Consider the following 17,178-nt stretch of genomic DNA (forward strand, 5'->3'; position numbering starts at 1 on the left):
TAAAAAACACATTGTTTTGTTGTTATATTCCAAAAAAAAAAACATTCGTGCAAGCGTAACCTCAACACAAACAGGATTACTTTCGCATTCATAACATTAGTATGGTAGTAGGAATATTGGCGATTTAAATAAGTATATGTGTATTTAAATAAGAATCGAACGCGAGTGAAGCCACAGGCAACGTATTAACGAAAATGACGAATTTTTAAGCAAACATTAATCTCCTCTATTAAACATACTACGCCTTCTACCCTTTTTATTAAAAAGTAGCCTATGTTCTTTCGCTCCTCATTAAGTGTCTAAATACAAAATTTCACTGTTACAGCTTTAAAAATGACGAATTTCCATATGACCATTCATCCCCTATTTTTACCCACTCTCCCCTTTTTTTGCAATAAAAAGTAGACCATGTTCTTTCGTTCCTCATTAAGTATCTAAATACAAAGTTTTACTGTTACAGCTTTTAAAATGACGAATTTCCATATGACCATTTATCCCTTATTTTTACCCATTCTCCGCTATTTTTTTGCAATAAAATGTATCAAGGTCTATTCTATCTCAGTACTAAATTCCATCAAAATCGGTTCACTGGTTTAGACTTGAAAGCGTAATTACAGACAGACAGAGTTACTTTCGCATTTATAATATTAGTAGGTTCTGTGCTCCAAGTCTCCAACGCACACTTATTCAATAGCATTTGTTTTTTAGTATCCAATAGCATTTATACAACAATGAACTTTATCCAATAGCAATAAAGCTCAATTTGACTCTACGTATTAGTTAGAAAACGTTTGTATGGGATAAAGGAAAGGGCAGTTTTTAGGGTTTTTCCGTCAATTATTTGATATTCTCTCACCTTTTAAACCTTCCCTGGACTTCTACAAATAATTCAAGACCAAAATTTGCCAAATCGGTCCAGCCGTTCTCGAGTTTTAGCGAGACAAAGGAATAATTGATTTTTATATATATATTTTTATATATATATAAAATATAAAATATAAAATATAAAATATAAAATAGAATATAGAATATAGAATAGAATAGAATATAGAATATAGAATATAGAATATAGAATATAGAATATAGATATATAGATATAGATATAGATATATAGATATAGAATAGATATAGATATAGATATAGATAGATAGATAGATAGATAGATAGATAGATAGATAGATAGATAGATAGATAGATTCACACAGCACAAATTGAAAAATAATTAATGGAAATAGTTTTACAATTTTATCATTTGAATATATTTTAATTTTTAAAGTAGGCTCAAGATAGTATGAACTACGAGAATTCCATGGTCACAATCATATTAACAGCCTATAAGTGGCCATTGCCACTGCTAACCAAAGGCCTCACACGGCGAAGGTTCAAACCTTCTTAATACTCAAGCATTAATCACCACACTTGCTCAATGCGGGTTGGCAATTTCAAACCAATTATAAATTTACGACTGCCTCGTTGGTCGAGTGGTCGCAAGTGCGACTGCCGAACAAGGGGTCTCGGGTTCGATTCCCGGGTCGGGCAAAGTATTAGTGGGTTTTTTTCGGATTTTCGAAAATTTCTCGGTAGTAGCACGGAGTCTGGAATTGTGTCCAGGATATGGCAATAAGCTCACCCCCTATTACATGGGACTTATAACACAAAATGGTGAAAAGTGGGTGTACATTGTATAGCGGCATTACGTGCCGTAATGTGCATGTGCACCTCTGCCTACCCCTTCGGGGATAAAAGGCGTGACGTTGTGTGTGTGTATAAATTTACGATATTTTCCCTCACCGTTAGTCAGTGGTGTCTAAATAATCTTAGAAAGTACATAATATAACTCGGAAAAAGTCACATTGGTACTTGGTAGGTTTCGATCGCGCAGTGCGCGCGATACATGAGAATCAGGCATCTTAAGGCAAGCGTCTACAGGCCCGCATCGTACGCATTCCGTATGACGTCATCAGCACGCATCGCATGTTGATATTGCTGATGATGCGGTCCGTACGATGCAAATCAGTGGATGCAGTTGTATGAGATTCTATACTAGACAAACTAAAATCTGTTGCATGCGATGCGTACGATGCGGGCCTCTGGACGCGTACAATAGTATGTCTTATAATATAAAAATACTTAAAATTACTCACTGTAATATCTGTTTGGACCAAACCACACTTCAATTACTCCATTATGCTCAAGTGATGATTCGTTCATATGCTTTACGAAGCTCCAGAGATCTGAAATAATATATTCCCATTAAAATGTCAACTCAAAATTGTATTGTTTACAACCTTTTATTTAGCTTGCAATATAATTAGACTGCACGGTTAGCGCGGTGGTTGGCAACTTACTGCCACGCAACTTGTAGCGGGCTCGATTCCCGCACGGAGTAACTGTTTGTGCCTTCAATAATTGTCGTTTCGGCAGACGAGAAAATCTTATATGTATAATCTAATCTAATCTCTACACTAAACTAATAAATAAAATTGGAGTGTCTGTTAATATTAAAATAACTGCTTTTTACTACATGCATATTATGAATATTATACTTGTACATACGATACACCCAAATCACATTTTTTACAACTTGTGTATGTCTGTCTGTTTCTTCCGGCTAATCTCTGAAATGGCTGGGCCGATTTTAACGATACTTTTACTAGCAGATAGCTTTAATACATCTTCTAAAGAGTAAGGAAAAAGGTTAAGTGTCACTTGCGGGACACCCGAATGGAACGAAGTTGCTTTCGTTTTGAAATAAGTATTATTAGGAGGTATAATTAAATAAATTAACGATATTTAGGAGTTGAATGACAAATAAAATAAGTCAAGGAATGCTAATAAAATTGGATTCAATGTTAATCAAAGTTATATTTAATTCATATATAAATATCAACTTAATTATACATTAAATCGTAGATTCAACCATAATAAAAATTGGTTTTATGGCAACTAAAATTAGACACATAATTATGTTAGTGATTCAATCTTATGCAAGTTTCTTAAAAAGTGCAATGATGCTGGTATTGTATTTTATCAAAATAACGAAATCGGTTCTCGTGATTTACGCCTTGGTCCTATAAATGGATGGTAGGTATGTATATAATGAGTTCCGACTGTAAAAGTTGTTTTAATTTAAATTACTTTCTATTCTACTGAACCGAACTTGTTTTGTTACTTGTTTTTTTTTTAAGTTGTATTTACTGTATGCCTTCGTCATTGATAAACTGTGATTAATGATGTCTAAATATAGTAATTAGTAATTTCCTCATTTTTTTTTTAATCTTTATTTTATTTTATTTTTTGGGGTTTTTGTCCAACAAGGATATGTCAACCCCATCATACCTTATAACAATAATAAATTCATTTGTTATAAAAAAAAACTTAACTGAATTATAAATAAAACTATAAATCTGCTCCTCACTGCTGAACAATTAACATTAATCTACACAATTTTTTTGCAGCTTTTGATTTAGGGTTTACTAAAATGCTTTGAATCAAGCCTACATCCAGTCTATTTAATTTCAGTTCATTCAGCAACGAGTCGCGTTCATTCTTATTACGGACACATTCCATCAGCAAATGCTGAACATCTTCAATTTTGTTGCAGGTTGAACAATTGGGGGTAATTGATTTTTTCATCAAAAACGCAAATTTTGCTGATGGCAAGTGTCATGATCTAAGTCTAAAAGCTAATTTAATGTAATTTCCTTATTTAATGTCATCAAACCAAGGAACACGAGGAAGCTCACTCTGTATGGTCTTATACCAAATGCCTTTATGTATAGATTGATTTTCAAAAAGTTTCTTCCAATCATCAAAGCATACTGTTTTAAATCTAGGTACTAATTCCCAATGATCAGGTAAATAGTTCATAACCGTTCCCTCTACTGCTTTCCTCATTTTATTTTCTTAATTGATTAAGCGAGTACTAATTTTTGTTTAAAACTACAAAATCGAGGTATCTCATAAAGCCATCAGACCACTATACAACGTGTAACAAAATACCCATATACATCAAGAAGGGCTGATGAATACAGTCAGTCAGTTGAATAGAGTCTCTACACGAAGTTTCAGCTTAAAATACGATTAAAAAAAATGTGTACCAAATATTTGGTATCGCATGGTTCTTGATTTTAAATCATACAAACATGTCACAACACTACAGGGGTCACTCGCTAATATTACGAAACATTTCTTCTGTCAATCTGATCGCCTAGTACCTGTCTACCTAATTTCGAATCACGCGGCGGCGCGATTTGAAAAATTCATAACTTGGTACCATGAAAACATGACTTTAAAAAACCCTTCCCGTATCGTTTGTTATGTTATCTAGAAGCCGTGCAATTGATATGTATACCCCCTTTATGTTACACATTGTAGATGTGGCCCAGTAGGGCTGATGCCTGCTCCGGAGCTGCAAACTACCTAGCGGATTTAAAGGGGCACCAACTTGAAAAGCAGGAGTAGGAACGGGATGGTTTTTAGTCACTACTGATTCTGACAATCCCTCTCGCCTCGCCTAAGGTGAGAGAAGTCATTGGACGATTTGCGCCTTTAAAAAAGGGCATTGACACTTGCAAACATATTTTTTACAATAACTACAAGTATTTTTCTTATCCTTTTAGTTACTACACCAGATTTTTTTCCTATGGCGTGCGTTAAATATAAGCATTTTCACAATATACGCACGCCACGCCTAGAACCGGATCAACAATTTCAACATCACATATAAAAAACTGTTGCCGTCGATAACTTAGCCGTTGCGCAAAGCGTGCAGTTCGTTTAATTAGACAAAATTTTGGTCACTGTTCTAGTAAAAATATTCATAATCCGAATTTAACGTTTAACCCGTACCTAGTATATAGTAGTAGAAGCGCAGATCTCACAGACATAATGAGTTTTCTATTGTGTCTCGTATACCAGCATACAAAAGGTTAATAACGATTTAATCTTTTTACTTCATGCATATGAATATATACGTATTCAATGACACATTCACCAAAATAACATTATTTTATTACAATTTTTGTCTGTTTGTTAGTTCCGGGTAATTTCTGAAATAGCTGGACCGGTTTTGCGGGGAATCTTATTGGCCTTAATTTGTTTAAGCTAGCTTTAGTACATCTACTAAAAAGAGAGAGTAACTTAGGCTATTTTTATTTTAGAAAAAAATATTTTATAAAACGTAAAAACATAAAACGTAAACGAAGCCGCGCGCATCAGCGAAATTTGTTTCACCTTGCAAAATTTTCTGCGCATCTTTATTCAAATTTTTCTTACACAAGACTAATTTATGATCTCCGTTCTATTAAAAATATCCAAAATCCGAAATTTGCGACATTGATTTGTATTGATACAAAAAAAATACTATTAATATTATTATTTATAAATTATTGTATGTAGGTATGCCTCGTTTAGTCGAATAGTTATCAGTACGACTATTGTGGCAAGAGGTCTCAATTTTTCGTTATGATATATATAAAATACAAATATAATAATTTTACAAAAGAACAAGCATGAAATTGTTTTATAAATTATCTTTTATAATTACCACTTCCACTTTTTTTATGCAGTTAGGTCTAAGAAATGTTATGCTGAAAACCGCATCAAAATCGGTTCACCCAAACGCGAGATATTTGAACAGAAAACCACGTTCGAGACTCGTTTAAAAATTGGCTAAATTTTGTTCCGCAACTCAAAAGAAATTACTTTAATTATATTCTAAAAACACTAATTAAGCAAATAAATTATAAGACACGATAAACCCGAAACTATAACAAAAAACACTCATTTTTAGAAAAAAACTACACACCGCATTTTTTTTAAATGATAAATGATATTTATTTTTGCAAAGAGGTAACAATGCAACACTTTTACACGTATATCTCTTAAATAACGACATGAGACCGAACTATACACTAAATATTAAAATTACCTCACGGAAAACCAAAGAAAATCAGCATGAAAAATCAACTTACGTTTACGGTCTCCGATTATAAGATGGGAATGTCCTATAATCGGGAGCGAGCCAGGCATCAAAGGAGGCGCATCAGGTTTCTGCTTGAACCAAGTCGTCCACACAGCGAGCACCACGATACATAACAACACTAACCCCACTGCTATATACATTTTCAAAAACCAACAACGTTCTGAGCCCGATTAACTCGAAATCTTCTATTTATGTGTGACGTGGTCGCGGTAACTAAATTACCATGTCTTTAAAACAACACTGGTTTGAAAACCTTGACGTCAAAGCATATTTTTTTTAATTAATCTATATTTTGTTCAAAATATATTATTTTGCATTTTTTATAACAATATTGATACGATGTTATATAATGCGTCATAAGAGATGTCAAAATTGGTTATTATATAACGATTGCGATAGTAATTAGTGTTTTGATACTAAGAAATTCAATAGAAACATTTGATAGAATAAATTGAAAAAAAAATTAAAACGGTTAGGCCTGCTGCAGATTGCCTAGCACCCGCTAGGCAATCTGGGCTCTGGACTCTGGACTACCTGGCGGGTTTACCGGGGTTCCGGCTCGAAAAGCAGGAGAAGGAACGGTTTGGTTTTTAGTCAGTAGGACTCTGACACTCTCTCTAGTCTCGCCCAAGGCCGTAGAAGTGATTGCATGATTTAACCCATTAAAAAAAGAGTTAGGTCTACATAGACCAGATTTGAATTTGTCATAAACAGCATTGTAAAATTATATTATACTAGACTCTGGTGCTGTTTCACCCGCTCTGCTTATGGCTTAAGTCGTGATGTGTTATTTTGTATATATTCATAATAACTACTTCCATGCGGTTTCACCCGCTCTACTCGGTTCCTATTAATCGTAGGGTGATGATTTAGCCTATAACCGTTGGGCTCGCTGTCATTGCAGCGGTAAGTCCCCTCTTTGAGGAGTGGCTAGAGAGGCGCCACGGCGTCCTCACCTACCGCCTAACGCAGGTGCTTACCGGACATGGAAGCTTCGGTAGGTTCCTGTTTCTGATTGGGCGGGAGGAAACGCCCGGGTGTCATCACTGCGAAGACCGCCCGGAGGACACGGTGGAACATACGCTTGCGGTCTGCCCTGCGTGGGCTGAGCACCGCCGTGTCCTCAGGGATGTGGTCGGCGACGGCACCCTCTCGCGTCCGGCACTGATACAAGCCATGGTGCGGAGCGAGGGGGACTGGGATGCCGTCTCCTCCTTCTGCGAAGCAGTCATGCTAGCTAAGGAGGAGGCGGGGCGCGTGAGAGAACGAACCTCTTCACGCCCCAGCCGTCGCGAGAGACACTCCGGGCGTCGGGGATCGCGCGACGATCTCCGGCCACCGTAAGTGCGGGTCTGCGGACGACGAGCAAGGGTAGCTCGCCGCCCGACCAGAACCAGACCCGTGCGTGCGGCGCGTCGCGTTCTGCGCGCGCCTCAAAGAGCCATCAGACCACCACAGATGGGGCCCAGTAGGGCTGATGCCTAATCCGGAGCTGCGGACAACCTAGCGGGTTTACCGGGGCTCCGGCTCGACGGGCAGGAGTAGGAACGGGGTGGTTTTTAGTCAGTAAGAGTCTGACACTCCCTCTCGCCTCGCCCAAGGCGGGAGAAGTCATTGGATGATTTTCCACCCTAAAAAAAAAAAAAAAAAAGCCTATAACCGTCCTCGATAAATGCGCTATCCAACACAAAAAGAATTATTCAAATCGGACCAGTAGTTCCGGAGATTAGCGCGTTCAAACAAACAAACAAACTCTTCAGCTTTATAATATTAAGTATAGATATTATAGTTGGTTTTCCACGGACTGGAGTCCGTGCCCTTGTCATACGCTTTTATAGTCAATAATACACATTTTATAGCGTGATGTCTTCTAGTCTATAACCTTCCTCAATACACGGACAACACAAAAAGAATTGTTCAAATCAGACTAGTAGTTCCGGAATTTAGCGTGTTCAAACAAACAGATGTTACCCGCGACTTAGTCTGCGTAGAATAATAACTTCTAATAGAATTTTATAACAGTAGCCTATGTACATCGCGTGAGGGAAGGAACTTCCTCACGCCCCAGCCGACGCGGAAGACACTCCGGGCGTCGGGGATCGCGTGACGATCTCCGGCCACCGTAAGTGCGGGTCTGCGGACGGCGAGCAAGGGTAGCTCGCCGCCCGACCAGAACCAGACCCGTGCGTGCGGCGCGTTGCGTTCCGCGCGCGCCTCAAAGAGCCATCAGACCACCACAGATGGGGCCCAGTAGGGCTGATGCTTAATCCGGAGCTGCGGACTACCTAGCGGGTTTACCGGGGCTCCGGCTCGACAAGCACGAGTAGGAACGGGGTGGTTTTTAGTCAGTAAGAGTCTGACACTCCCTCTCGCTTTGCCCTGGCGAGAGAAGTCAATGGATGATAATGCCCCTGAAAAAAAAAAAGCCCATGTACGTAAGTACATAAGCTACGTACCAATAAAAGTCCCGTCAAATCAGTTTAGCCATTTCAGCGATTAGTCGGTACAAATCGACAGACAAAACTTGCAAAAAATGTTATTTTGGTGTATGTATATATTATATTCATATGCTTGTAGTAAATTGCGGCTATTTCAATGTTGCAAATCGACCTTCTAATTTAATTTATTAGTCTGGAGAGTATTAGATTTAAGATAATATTTTTGAAATACTAAAATTAGATATGCAGGTGTCTCGAATGTAATGAACTGTGATGAATTTGATCATGTCTTGCTATAAAATTATGTAGACTGTTTGTATTACAAATACCAAGCGCCTAGCTTCGCTGACAGACAGACTGACGGACAATTCAATTTGACGTTTCAAATGTGCCTTATTTAGGATTAATTGAAATAAATGCTTTGACTTTGACTTTGAAGAACTATAGGTAAATATATAAGGTAAAATATAACTCTTTCAGAGATGTTTGGACCCAAATTGTAAATAGTCGCATCCAACCAGCTTATCAAGAAATAATTGGAGGGCGCCAATGTTCAGTAGTGGACGTCCTGTTTGATATGTCTGTCTGTGATGGAGATGATGATGGTGATGATGATAGAAATTCTTAGTTGATACTCTAATAAACTACGACTTAAAATAGTTGTTGATGTTTTCCATCATATATATATAGTCCTCCTTACCGATTTCGGTAACGGCGACCTTAGAGAAGCTATTTCCTGTCGTGGGCCCTGACGTCACTGGCCATATAGCATACTAGCGTCCCGCTCCAGCTTCGCCTGGGTGCAATGGTGATATATTATGCATATATTATACACATAAACCTGAATCACTCTATCTATTAGAGACCAGATGGTATGTCGTTGCTGCCTTGGAAGATGGGTAGGCCTTTGGTGTGGGACGCTACGTGCGTAGACACCCTTGCGCCATCTCATCTTCTAAGTACTGCTGCATGCGCTGGTGCGGCTGCTTCCGCGGCAGAGCACCTCAACCGGCGCAAATATTCTAACTTAGTTGGCAATTATTGTTTTGAGCCGTTTGGGGTCGAAACACTTGGGCCATGGGGTCCTGGTGCACATTCTCTATATAAAGAGATTGCACATATTCGTTATTCGACCCTACGCGTGACCAGAAGGCCGGCTATTTCTTCGGTCAGAAGATAAGCATTGTCATTCAACGTGGCAATGCGGCCAGTCTTCTGGGAAAGTTCCCCAGAGACAGCGATGCGGACGAGTACTTCGACGTCTAACCACGCCTAACGCCTTTATTTTAGTTTTAAGTTAGTTTTTATTCCTTTTTTTGGTATTTTTAAGTTGTAAATAATGTGTTAGTTAATATATTCAAGGATAAGTTAATTGCCATAACAAACATAGGGTACGATCTATTAATAAAATCCGTCGCGTAGTTTTAAATATTTAAGCATATAAAGGGATATAGGGACAGAGAAAGCGACTTTGTTTTATACTATGTAGTGATATTTTTACACATAGAACTATAGAAGAATAATAAATAGCTTTTCATCAGTATTTTTTATATTTTCTGCAATCATCGGTAATTTTTAGGACAGTGTACCTGGTAAATAAAATACGTATCTTATATATTTTCATTGTAGGTAATGCTATTATTAGGTATAGGGTAATCTGATTTTTTTTTTAGTTTTGTTTGAAGGGGTATGCCCGTCATCATTTCTATAGAAACACGATTTCCAAAAACGGCTACATTAAGTGATAATTAAAAAAACAGATATCTTATTAATACAAGACAATAATAACAGCTTCAGGATTAGATTTGCAAAAAATAAATAAAAAAAACAATTAATAAAAATTATAACTTTGGCATTTAAGAAATAATCCATAAATAACGCTTTTGGAGTTTCTAGATGATGATGACATCGTCATTAATATAAATGCAGGCACCTAGTATTATAATTATAAATAGATTTTGTACATAATAATATGTCTGACTATATTGGTAGCAGTAAAACAATAGGTTGTTCGTAACAGCTGCGGACTGCCTACCCGGGAATCCGAATTGAAACGCAGGAGTAGGAACAGAGTGGGTTTTAGTCAGTAAGAGTCTGAATCTCCCTGTCACTACGTCCGGGGCGGAAGAAAAAAGGTTGCTTGTAATAAAATGATGGTAAACCGCACTGTTCCACAGATGGGGCTCAGTCCACATATGGGGCTCAGTAGACTACCTAGCGGGTTTACTGGGACTCCGGCTCGACAGGCAGGTAGGAACGGGGTGGTTTTTAGTCAGTAAGAGTCTGACATTCCCTCTCGTCTCGAACTGGCGAGAGAAATGACTGGATGATTTTCACCCCTCAAAAAAAATACTGCACTGTTACTTAAATTAAGCACTGATGGGTCATACTGATACTCTGAGAAGAAATACCGAAACAAACTTCAAGGTGACTGTCACTTTCAAAGTGCAAATGTGGTTAACAAACCAATAATTCAGTGTTATAACATCAAATAATTCAATGTTACTATATCAAACTCAGGCCTTTGTTCAGCAGTGGACGTCTCTCGGCTGATGATGATGATGATGATGATATCAAACTCACAATACTGGTTCTAATGATTTCATAACAGTGATCGAGTGACAGTATTTGCAGTAAGTAGTTGTTCGTTCGGAGTCCAAGACATGAGTTCTACTAACCATCCATAACACGCATCTTTCCATACAAAAAACATAGCTTAGCTAAGTCTATTTCCACCAGCGCTATGCTGTGTGTATCAACGATTGGTGGAAGCCAAACGCAACCACTGGAACGTGGCTTAACCCATCTCTGGTGGAAAAGCACCCTTAATACCCTTATTCCTTTGTTGTCATCCATTCATTTTGGAGTAAATTGAAGTCCTATACCCTATCGATACATACATATAATGAACTAGCTACTTCCGCGCGGTTTCACCCGCTCTGCTCGGCTCTTATTGGTCATAGCGTGATGTTTTATAGCCTATAGCCTTCCTCAATAAATGGACTATCCAACAAAAAAAGAATTATTCAAATCGGACCAGTAGTTCCGGAGATTAGCGCGTTCAAACAAACAAACAAACAATCAAACAAACAAACTCTTCAGCTTTATAATATTAGAATGGATTTGATTGAAAAATTAACCTAAACTTGGGTATCCTCTCTTTGTATGAATACCTACGAATGAAGTTACTTTTTATAATAACGATCGTGAGACATACTAAATGAACTAAAACACACGGTTTACTCACGTAAGTTAATGGAAAAAAAAATGTACTAGTTTTGTGTCACAGAGGGACTCTTATCATGAGCAGCGTGCGCAGACACGGCGACGTCACACAGCCTACTGTCTTTTCTCTATTAGTTTACGCGATTAAACCGTGATTTTTGAGTTAATATAGGTATTTATAATTTTATTGCATAAAATTGCTGTCATTGGGAAACGTTCCCAGAAGACTGGCCGCTTTGCTACGTTGAATGGCAATACTTATCTTATGTAGTTATTACTTCCAATATTTATATTTCATTCATGTTTAGATAAAATATTTAAGAGCAAGGGCACAGAATTACTGATCGTTTTATTACACTTGTATCGTTTGATAGATCGTATAAAAAGGCCAAAGTCAGCGCGTTTATGTGTTACGCCATAAACATGAAGGACTCTGATGAAGTATCTATCAAACTACGCAACTGCGTCCACCGTACGCAAAACGAAATACTAATCATATACGATTTTTGTGTATACGAGTTGAGTAAACGTCAAGGCAACTATGCATTTCTATTTCAATTTTTTTAAATGTCAGAAATAGAATTGTCGGTCTACTGTTGCTCGCGCTCTTGCTTCGATTACTTTAAACTTAATGTAAACTTTTACTAGGACATAAGATATTACTATTGATTTATTTTAATATAGTATCTAAGATTGTTTCATGTTCCGAATAAACACTGGGGTTCATTGTTTCTGTATGGTCATAGCTGTATGTCCAACACATACCACTTGATACTGCACATATTCAATTATTGTAATTGCAGCTCTATAGAATGTTGTCTAGAAGTTAGTTCTCCAAACCAATAAGTCCATCAGTGACGCTAAGTTTGAGAGTTCGAGCTCAAATCTTAAGTTAATGTTTTGAATTAATTAAAAAAACAATCCTTCATTAATCTCCCATTACAATGCAGATTAAGTAAATAATGAGTAAAACCGAGACCAATGCCGTTGATTAAGTAAAATATTTTAAACTAGCGGCTCACCTCGTCTTTCAAGGTTAACTATTTGCCAGTTTTCTAGGAAAATATCGTTTATTTAAGAAACCGGCCAAGTGCGAATCGGACTCGCCCATGAAGAGTTCCGTAACAGCAAGTAGATGACATAATATAAAAGTTTGTAAAATAACTTGGTTTTACATAGTGTTTGTATGAACGACAAAGTTATATTTCCGGTTTTTGAAAATGTTTTATTTCTTAAAAATGATTTCTCGTTCAAACCAATTTTCGTTGTTAGTTTCCATTGATATCTACAGCATTTATATTTTTTTCAGATTTCTCACACTCTTATTTTAAAAGTTAGAGGGGGGGGGGGGACACTCATTTTTCCACTTTGGAACCGTCTAACTTTCAAACAATTGATTTTAACGAAAAGTGGTTTTAGGAACCTTAATGTCTTTTTTAAATACCTATCCATAGACACCGATCACGGATATGTTAGCAGAAAAAAAAATTTTTTTGAATCAATTCCATGTACGGAGGAATTTTTATTCAAAATTCGAATAGCGGTTATCGAAATACATCATCCTACAAAGTTTTAACTATGTAGGCCCAATAGTTTCGGAAATAAATGGCTGTGACATACGGACGGACGGACGGACAGACAGACAGACAGACATGACGAATCTATAAGGGTTCCGTTTTTTTGCCATTTGGCTACGGAACCCTAAAAAAAAGAAGATTTTTTTTACCCCGGCTTCTTCATCATCATATCATCGACAAGACGTCCAGTGCTTCACATGGGAAGACTTTATTGCATTGTGAGGACACGCTCTCGTATTGCATTGTAATGCAATCAACTTATATTTTGTTCTTATCAAAACCTAAAAATGTAAAATTTTGATACAATATGTTCCATGATATTCAATTTTTTACAATGAATTGGAATTGTGGCCAGTATAAATGGCAATAAGCTCACCCCCTATTACATGGAACTTATAATACAAATGGTGAAAAGTGGATGTAGATTGTATAGCGGCATTACGTGTCGTAATGCACCTCTCCCTGCCTCGTCGGCGATAAAAGTCGTGACGTTGCGTATGTTCAATGACTTTATTAGCAATCTGCAATACCTTGCTTACCATTGCAAAGTTTTGGAAGATTTAGTTGGGTTTGCTAATTCTATGGTCTATGTCGATAATTTTGTTTTTTGTTTGGATCACTTCGTTTCAGATTCGATACTTCAAACAACCTTCATAGAAATAAGGAACACATTAATTATTGTAATTATTATTGATTATCACTTTATCAGTTTCGAAATCAAACTACTTACTACTTCCATTGCTTAGCTTAACAAGTTCAAGCCGACACATAGAAAAAAGATCACAAGTTCAATGAAATGATGTTACCTACCTATAGCAACAAAAAAGCACGTTACCGACATATCTTGTTTCTGATCCTGACATACCAGAGAATCTTACGTCATCAGAATGAAAAACCAGTTCTACCAGAAATTAATACATAATGATTATTTTGATTAATTATTATTAATAATTTTGTAATTTTAAATGTCAGACATTTGCAAAACTATGTATTCGCTATTATTATTTTCTTAATACATGCTTTGAACATTTTATAACCTTTACCAACGAGTTCATCAATAGATTTTTTTTCATTTGAGAATTTCACAATGCTTTTACTTGACTGGAAAATAAGCTTTTTAGGACAAATAGGTGTAAACCATATAGATCAGTAGCGATCTTATAATAAGAACATGGATGAATAGAAACTGGTTACATCAGTAGGTTGCAAGTGCATTTTTAAGGTGGGAAAATCAATCAAATAGTTTTTCCCCGCTGTCCTTGCAGTGATGACACGCGCCACACCGCCCAATTAGTAGCAGGAACCTACCAAAGCTCCCATGTCCGGTAAATAACTGCGTCAGGCGGTAAGTGAGGACGCCGTGGCGCCTCTCTAGCCACTCCTTAAAGAGGTGACTTACCGCTGCAATGACTGCGAGCCCAGTGTTAAACGTTTAATGTCTTTTTTAACCCCCGACGCAAAAAGAGGGGTGTTATAAGTTTGACGTGTCTGTCTGTCTGTCTGTCTGTGGCATCATAACTCCCGAACGGATGCAGTGATTTCAATTTAGTTTTTTTCGTATGAAAGGGGCTTATGTGCGAGTGTTCTTAGACATGTTTGATGAAAATCGGTTGAGCCGTTATAAAGTTATGGGCGGTGAAAGTAACGTAAGCGGGAGATTAACCGAAGGTCTGCAAATATACTGGGATGGGGTCTCAAATTAAACCGCACTCAAAGAATATATATTGAAAGATGTTATTTTTTCGTATTAAAAAAAATAAAAAAATATTAAATAATAAATTAAAAATTTAATAACAAAAATTTTTAACTTAATGTTTTATTATGAACAAAAAATCTGGCACCAATGTAATCTTTAGCCTACTTATAGAAACAAAAACTAGTAATTCTCGTTGGGGGACCGCATGAATACGGACTGCACACCGTACTGTACTTATGAACAAATCGTAGATAATTAAGAAATAATTAGGAGCGGTCCCCCAACGCGACGTATATTTTTTAGAATTATTAGTACATTCTTAGGTACTTTAAGATTAAGTTTCTTTTATTATTTTTTACTTTTTAAAGGGAAATTAAGTTTTTGTGTCGGGGGTTTTTTAAATTTTTAATTTAATTTTTTATTATATAAAGATATAATACAAGGCAAATGAGTTTTTCGGAAGCTGAAGGATGGTTTTATCATGTTCAGTGCTTTCAGTTAGATAACTGATATTAATAATTATTTTTTTTAATAAAATTATTTTTATGCTATCTAACTTTGCCCCTAAATTATTTTCTTACCCTTTTCGCACTGCTCACCACTCCACAAAATACTTTAAGACCAAAATTAGCCAAATCGGTGAAGCCGTTTTCGAATTTTAGCGAGTTTAACAAACAGCAATTCTATTCTATTCTATTCTAATACATATTTAATATTTTTTATGTTGTGATACAAGGAATCATCTGTGTATTTTGGAATATATTTTTATTATTAATTATTAAATTATTTTTATATAAATCGCGTTGTTTATGCAAACATTACAAGGAAAACTAAAAATGTTTTAAGCTAAGCTTTGTTGGATGCTTAATGAATTCGCTATAAATCTATATTTTAACAAAACTAGAAAAACACGTTTTTATAAATGCACGTAAAAGTCAAAAATAAACAATTAGATCATTCAAAATGTTTCATTATCTGGATTCAAAATTAAAATATTTGTCTGTGCTTTTAACTATTCATTTTTAGTTAGTTTTTTACTTTTACAAACATTTTATAAGAGCGTATTTTCCTAGTTTTTTGTTAACTATTAATTTATTTTCTACGTTTTAGTCTTTTTTTACATTTATTTATACATACACATTAGTTTCAAGTAGACGTATGGGCTTGTATCCTTACCATCTCGGCCAGTTGAAACTTAGTTGTGTATTACGTTTTACCTTTCCAAAAGTCCAAATACGAGCGTGATATGAAAATCCATCATGGAATGCCAGTTTTTTTTTATGGAATAGGAGGCAAATGAGTCACCTGATGGTAAGCGATCAGCGCCACCCATGGACACCCGCAACACCAGAGGAGTCACAGGTGCGTTAACGACCTTTTTAAAAAGGAGTACGGTATGGTTTTTCTTGAAGGTTTGAAGGTCGTATCGGTTCGGAAATAATACCGCCGATACCAGTTCACATTTTCCAGCTCCATCATCAGATCAGGTTAACAATACCATATTATTGTATGGTCATTAGAACCACATACAACTGCCAATTTTAATACATACAACTGTTAATTATCATAACGCTACGGTCGCGGTCCTTGGAAGATGGGTAAGTTCAATACCTTAGATTTCATTACAGACGTACCTAATTGCTGATATATACGACCGCCCAATAAAAGCGTCTTCTACATCTAAAAAATGTTGAAGGCCATCATCAAATCAAATCTTTACGTCATTTCAATTTGCATAGAAAATAAATGCCAAACATTAATTTTATTGGTTTTCCGGACTTTGCTCCATTTTGAACCGGATTGTTCTTCGTGTTTTTTTTCTTTAGTTGTCAATTTTAATTAACTGCTGATTTTGTGTTTAATTTATCATCGTCATCATCATCAGCCGAAAGATGGCTAGTGTTGGATTAAGGCCTCACCCCTAGAACGACAAGCCGCCACATGAAATGCCGCACTCATCTAGTTATTTAAGAGATTGACGTGTAAAAGTGTTATTTTATAACCTATTTGCAAAATAAATATCATTTATCATTTATCATTATCATTATCATGCATCCACTGGCTCCTTGCGACTCTGACGATATCGTCGGTCCAGCTAGTGGGAGGTCTGCCCGCGATACGTCTTGCTGTCCCCAGTCGCCACTCGATCACCTTCCTGGTTTGGCAGCCATCAGTCCTTCGGGCGAACTGACCTCCCCGTTGCCACTTCAGTCTGCATATTTGAAGAGCTATGTCTATTACTCTGTGTAGTAGTCG

The 17,178-nt window shown here is 36.7% G+C and overlaps 2 protein-coding genes across 3 annotated transcripts in view; one reads left to right on the forward strand and one right to left on the reverse strand.

Moving 5' to 3' along the window:
* LOC118270857 (cytochrome P450 4C1-like) overlaps positions 1-17,178 on the forward strand; it is a 61,280-nt gene that overhangs the window by 22,893 nt on the left and 21,209 nt on the right. The gene's annotated exons all lie outside the window — the stretch shown is intronic.
* Positions 1-17,178, reverse strand: part of LOC118270728 (cytochrome P450 4c3-like) — a 125,903-nt gene that overhangs the window by 6,738 nt on the left and 101,987 nt on the right. Inside the window, exons 1-2 of one of the 2 annotated variants that reach the window (XM_035586487.2) lie at positions 5,976-6,158; positions 2,145-2,234 (exon numbers count right to left, since the gene is read on the reverse strand). The exons of the other annotated variant lie outside the window; for it this stretch is intronic. Coding sequence (XP_035442380.2) covers positions 2,145-2,234; positions 5,976-6,126 — 241 coding nt within the window. The 5' untranslated portion in view covers positions 6,127-6,158. Of the gene's footprint in view, positions 1-2,144; positions 2,235-5,975; positions 6,159-17,178 lie in introns of those variants that run through there. 2 annotated transcript variants of the gene reach the window in all.

Source organism: Spodoptera frugiperda, chromosome 13 (assembly GCF_023101765.2).
Source record: "Spodoptera frugiperda isolate SF20-4 chromosome 13, AGI-APGP_CSIRO_Sfru_2.0, whole genome shotgun sequence".
Classification (NCBI taxonomy): domain Eukaryota; kingdom Metazoa; phylum Arthropoda; class Insecta; order Lepidoptera; family Noctuidae; genus Spodoptera; species Spodoptera frugiperda.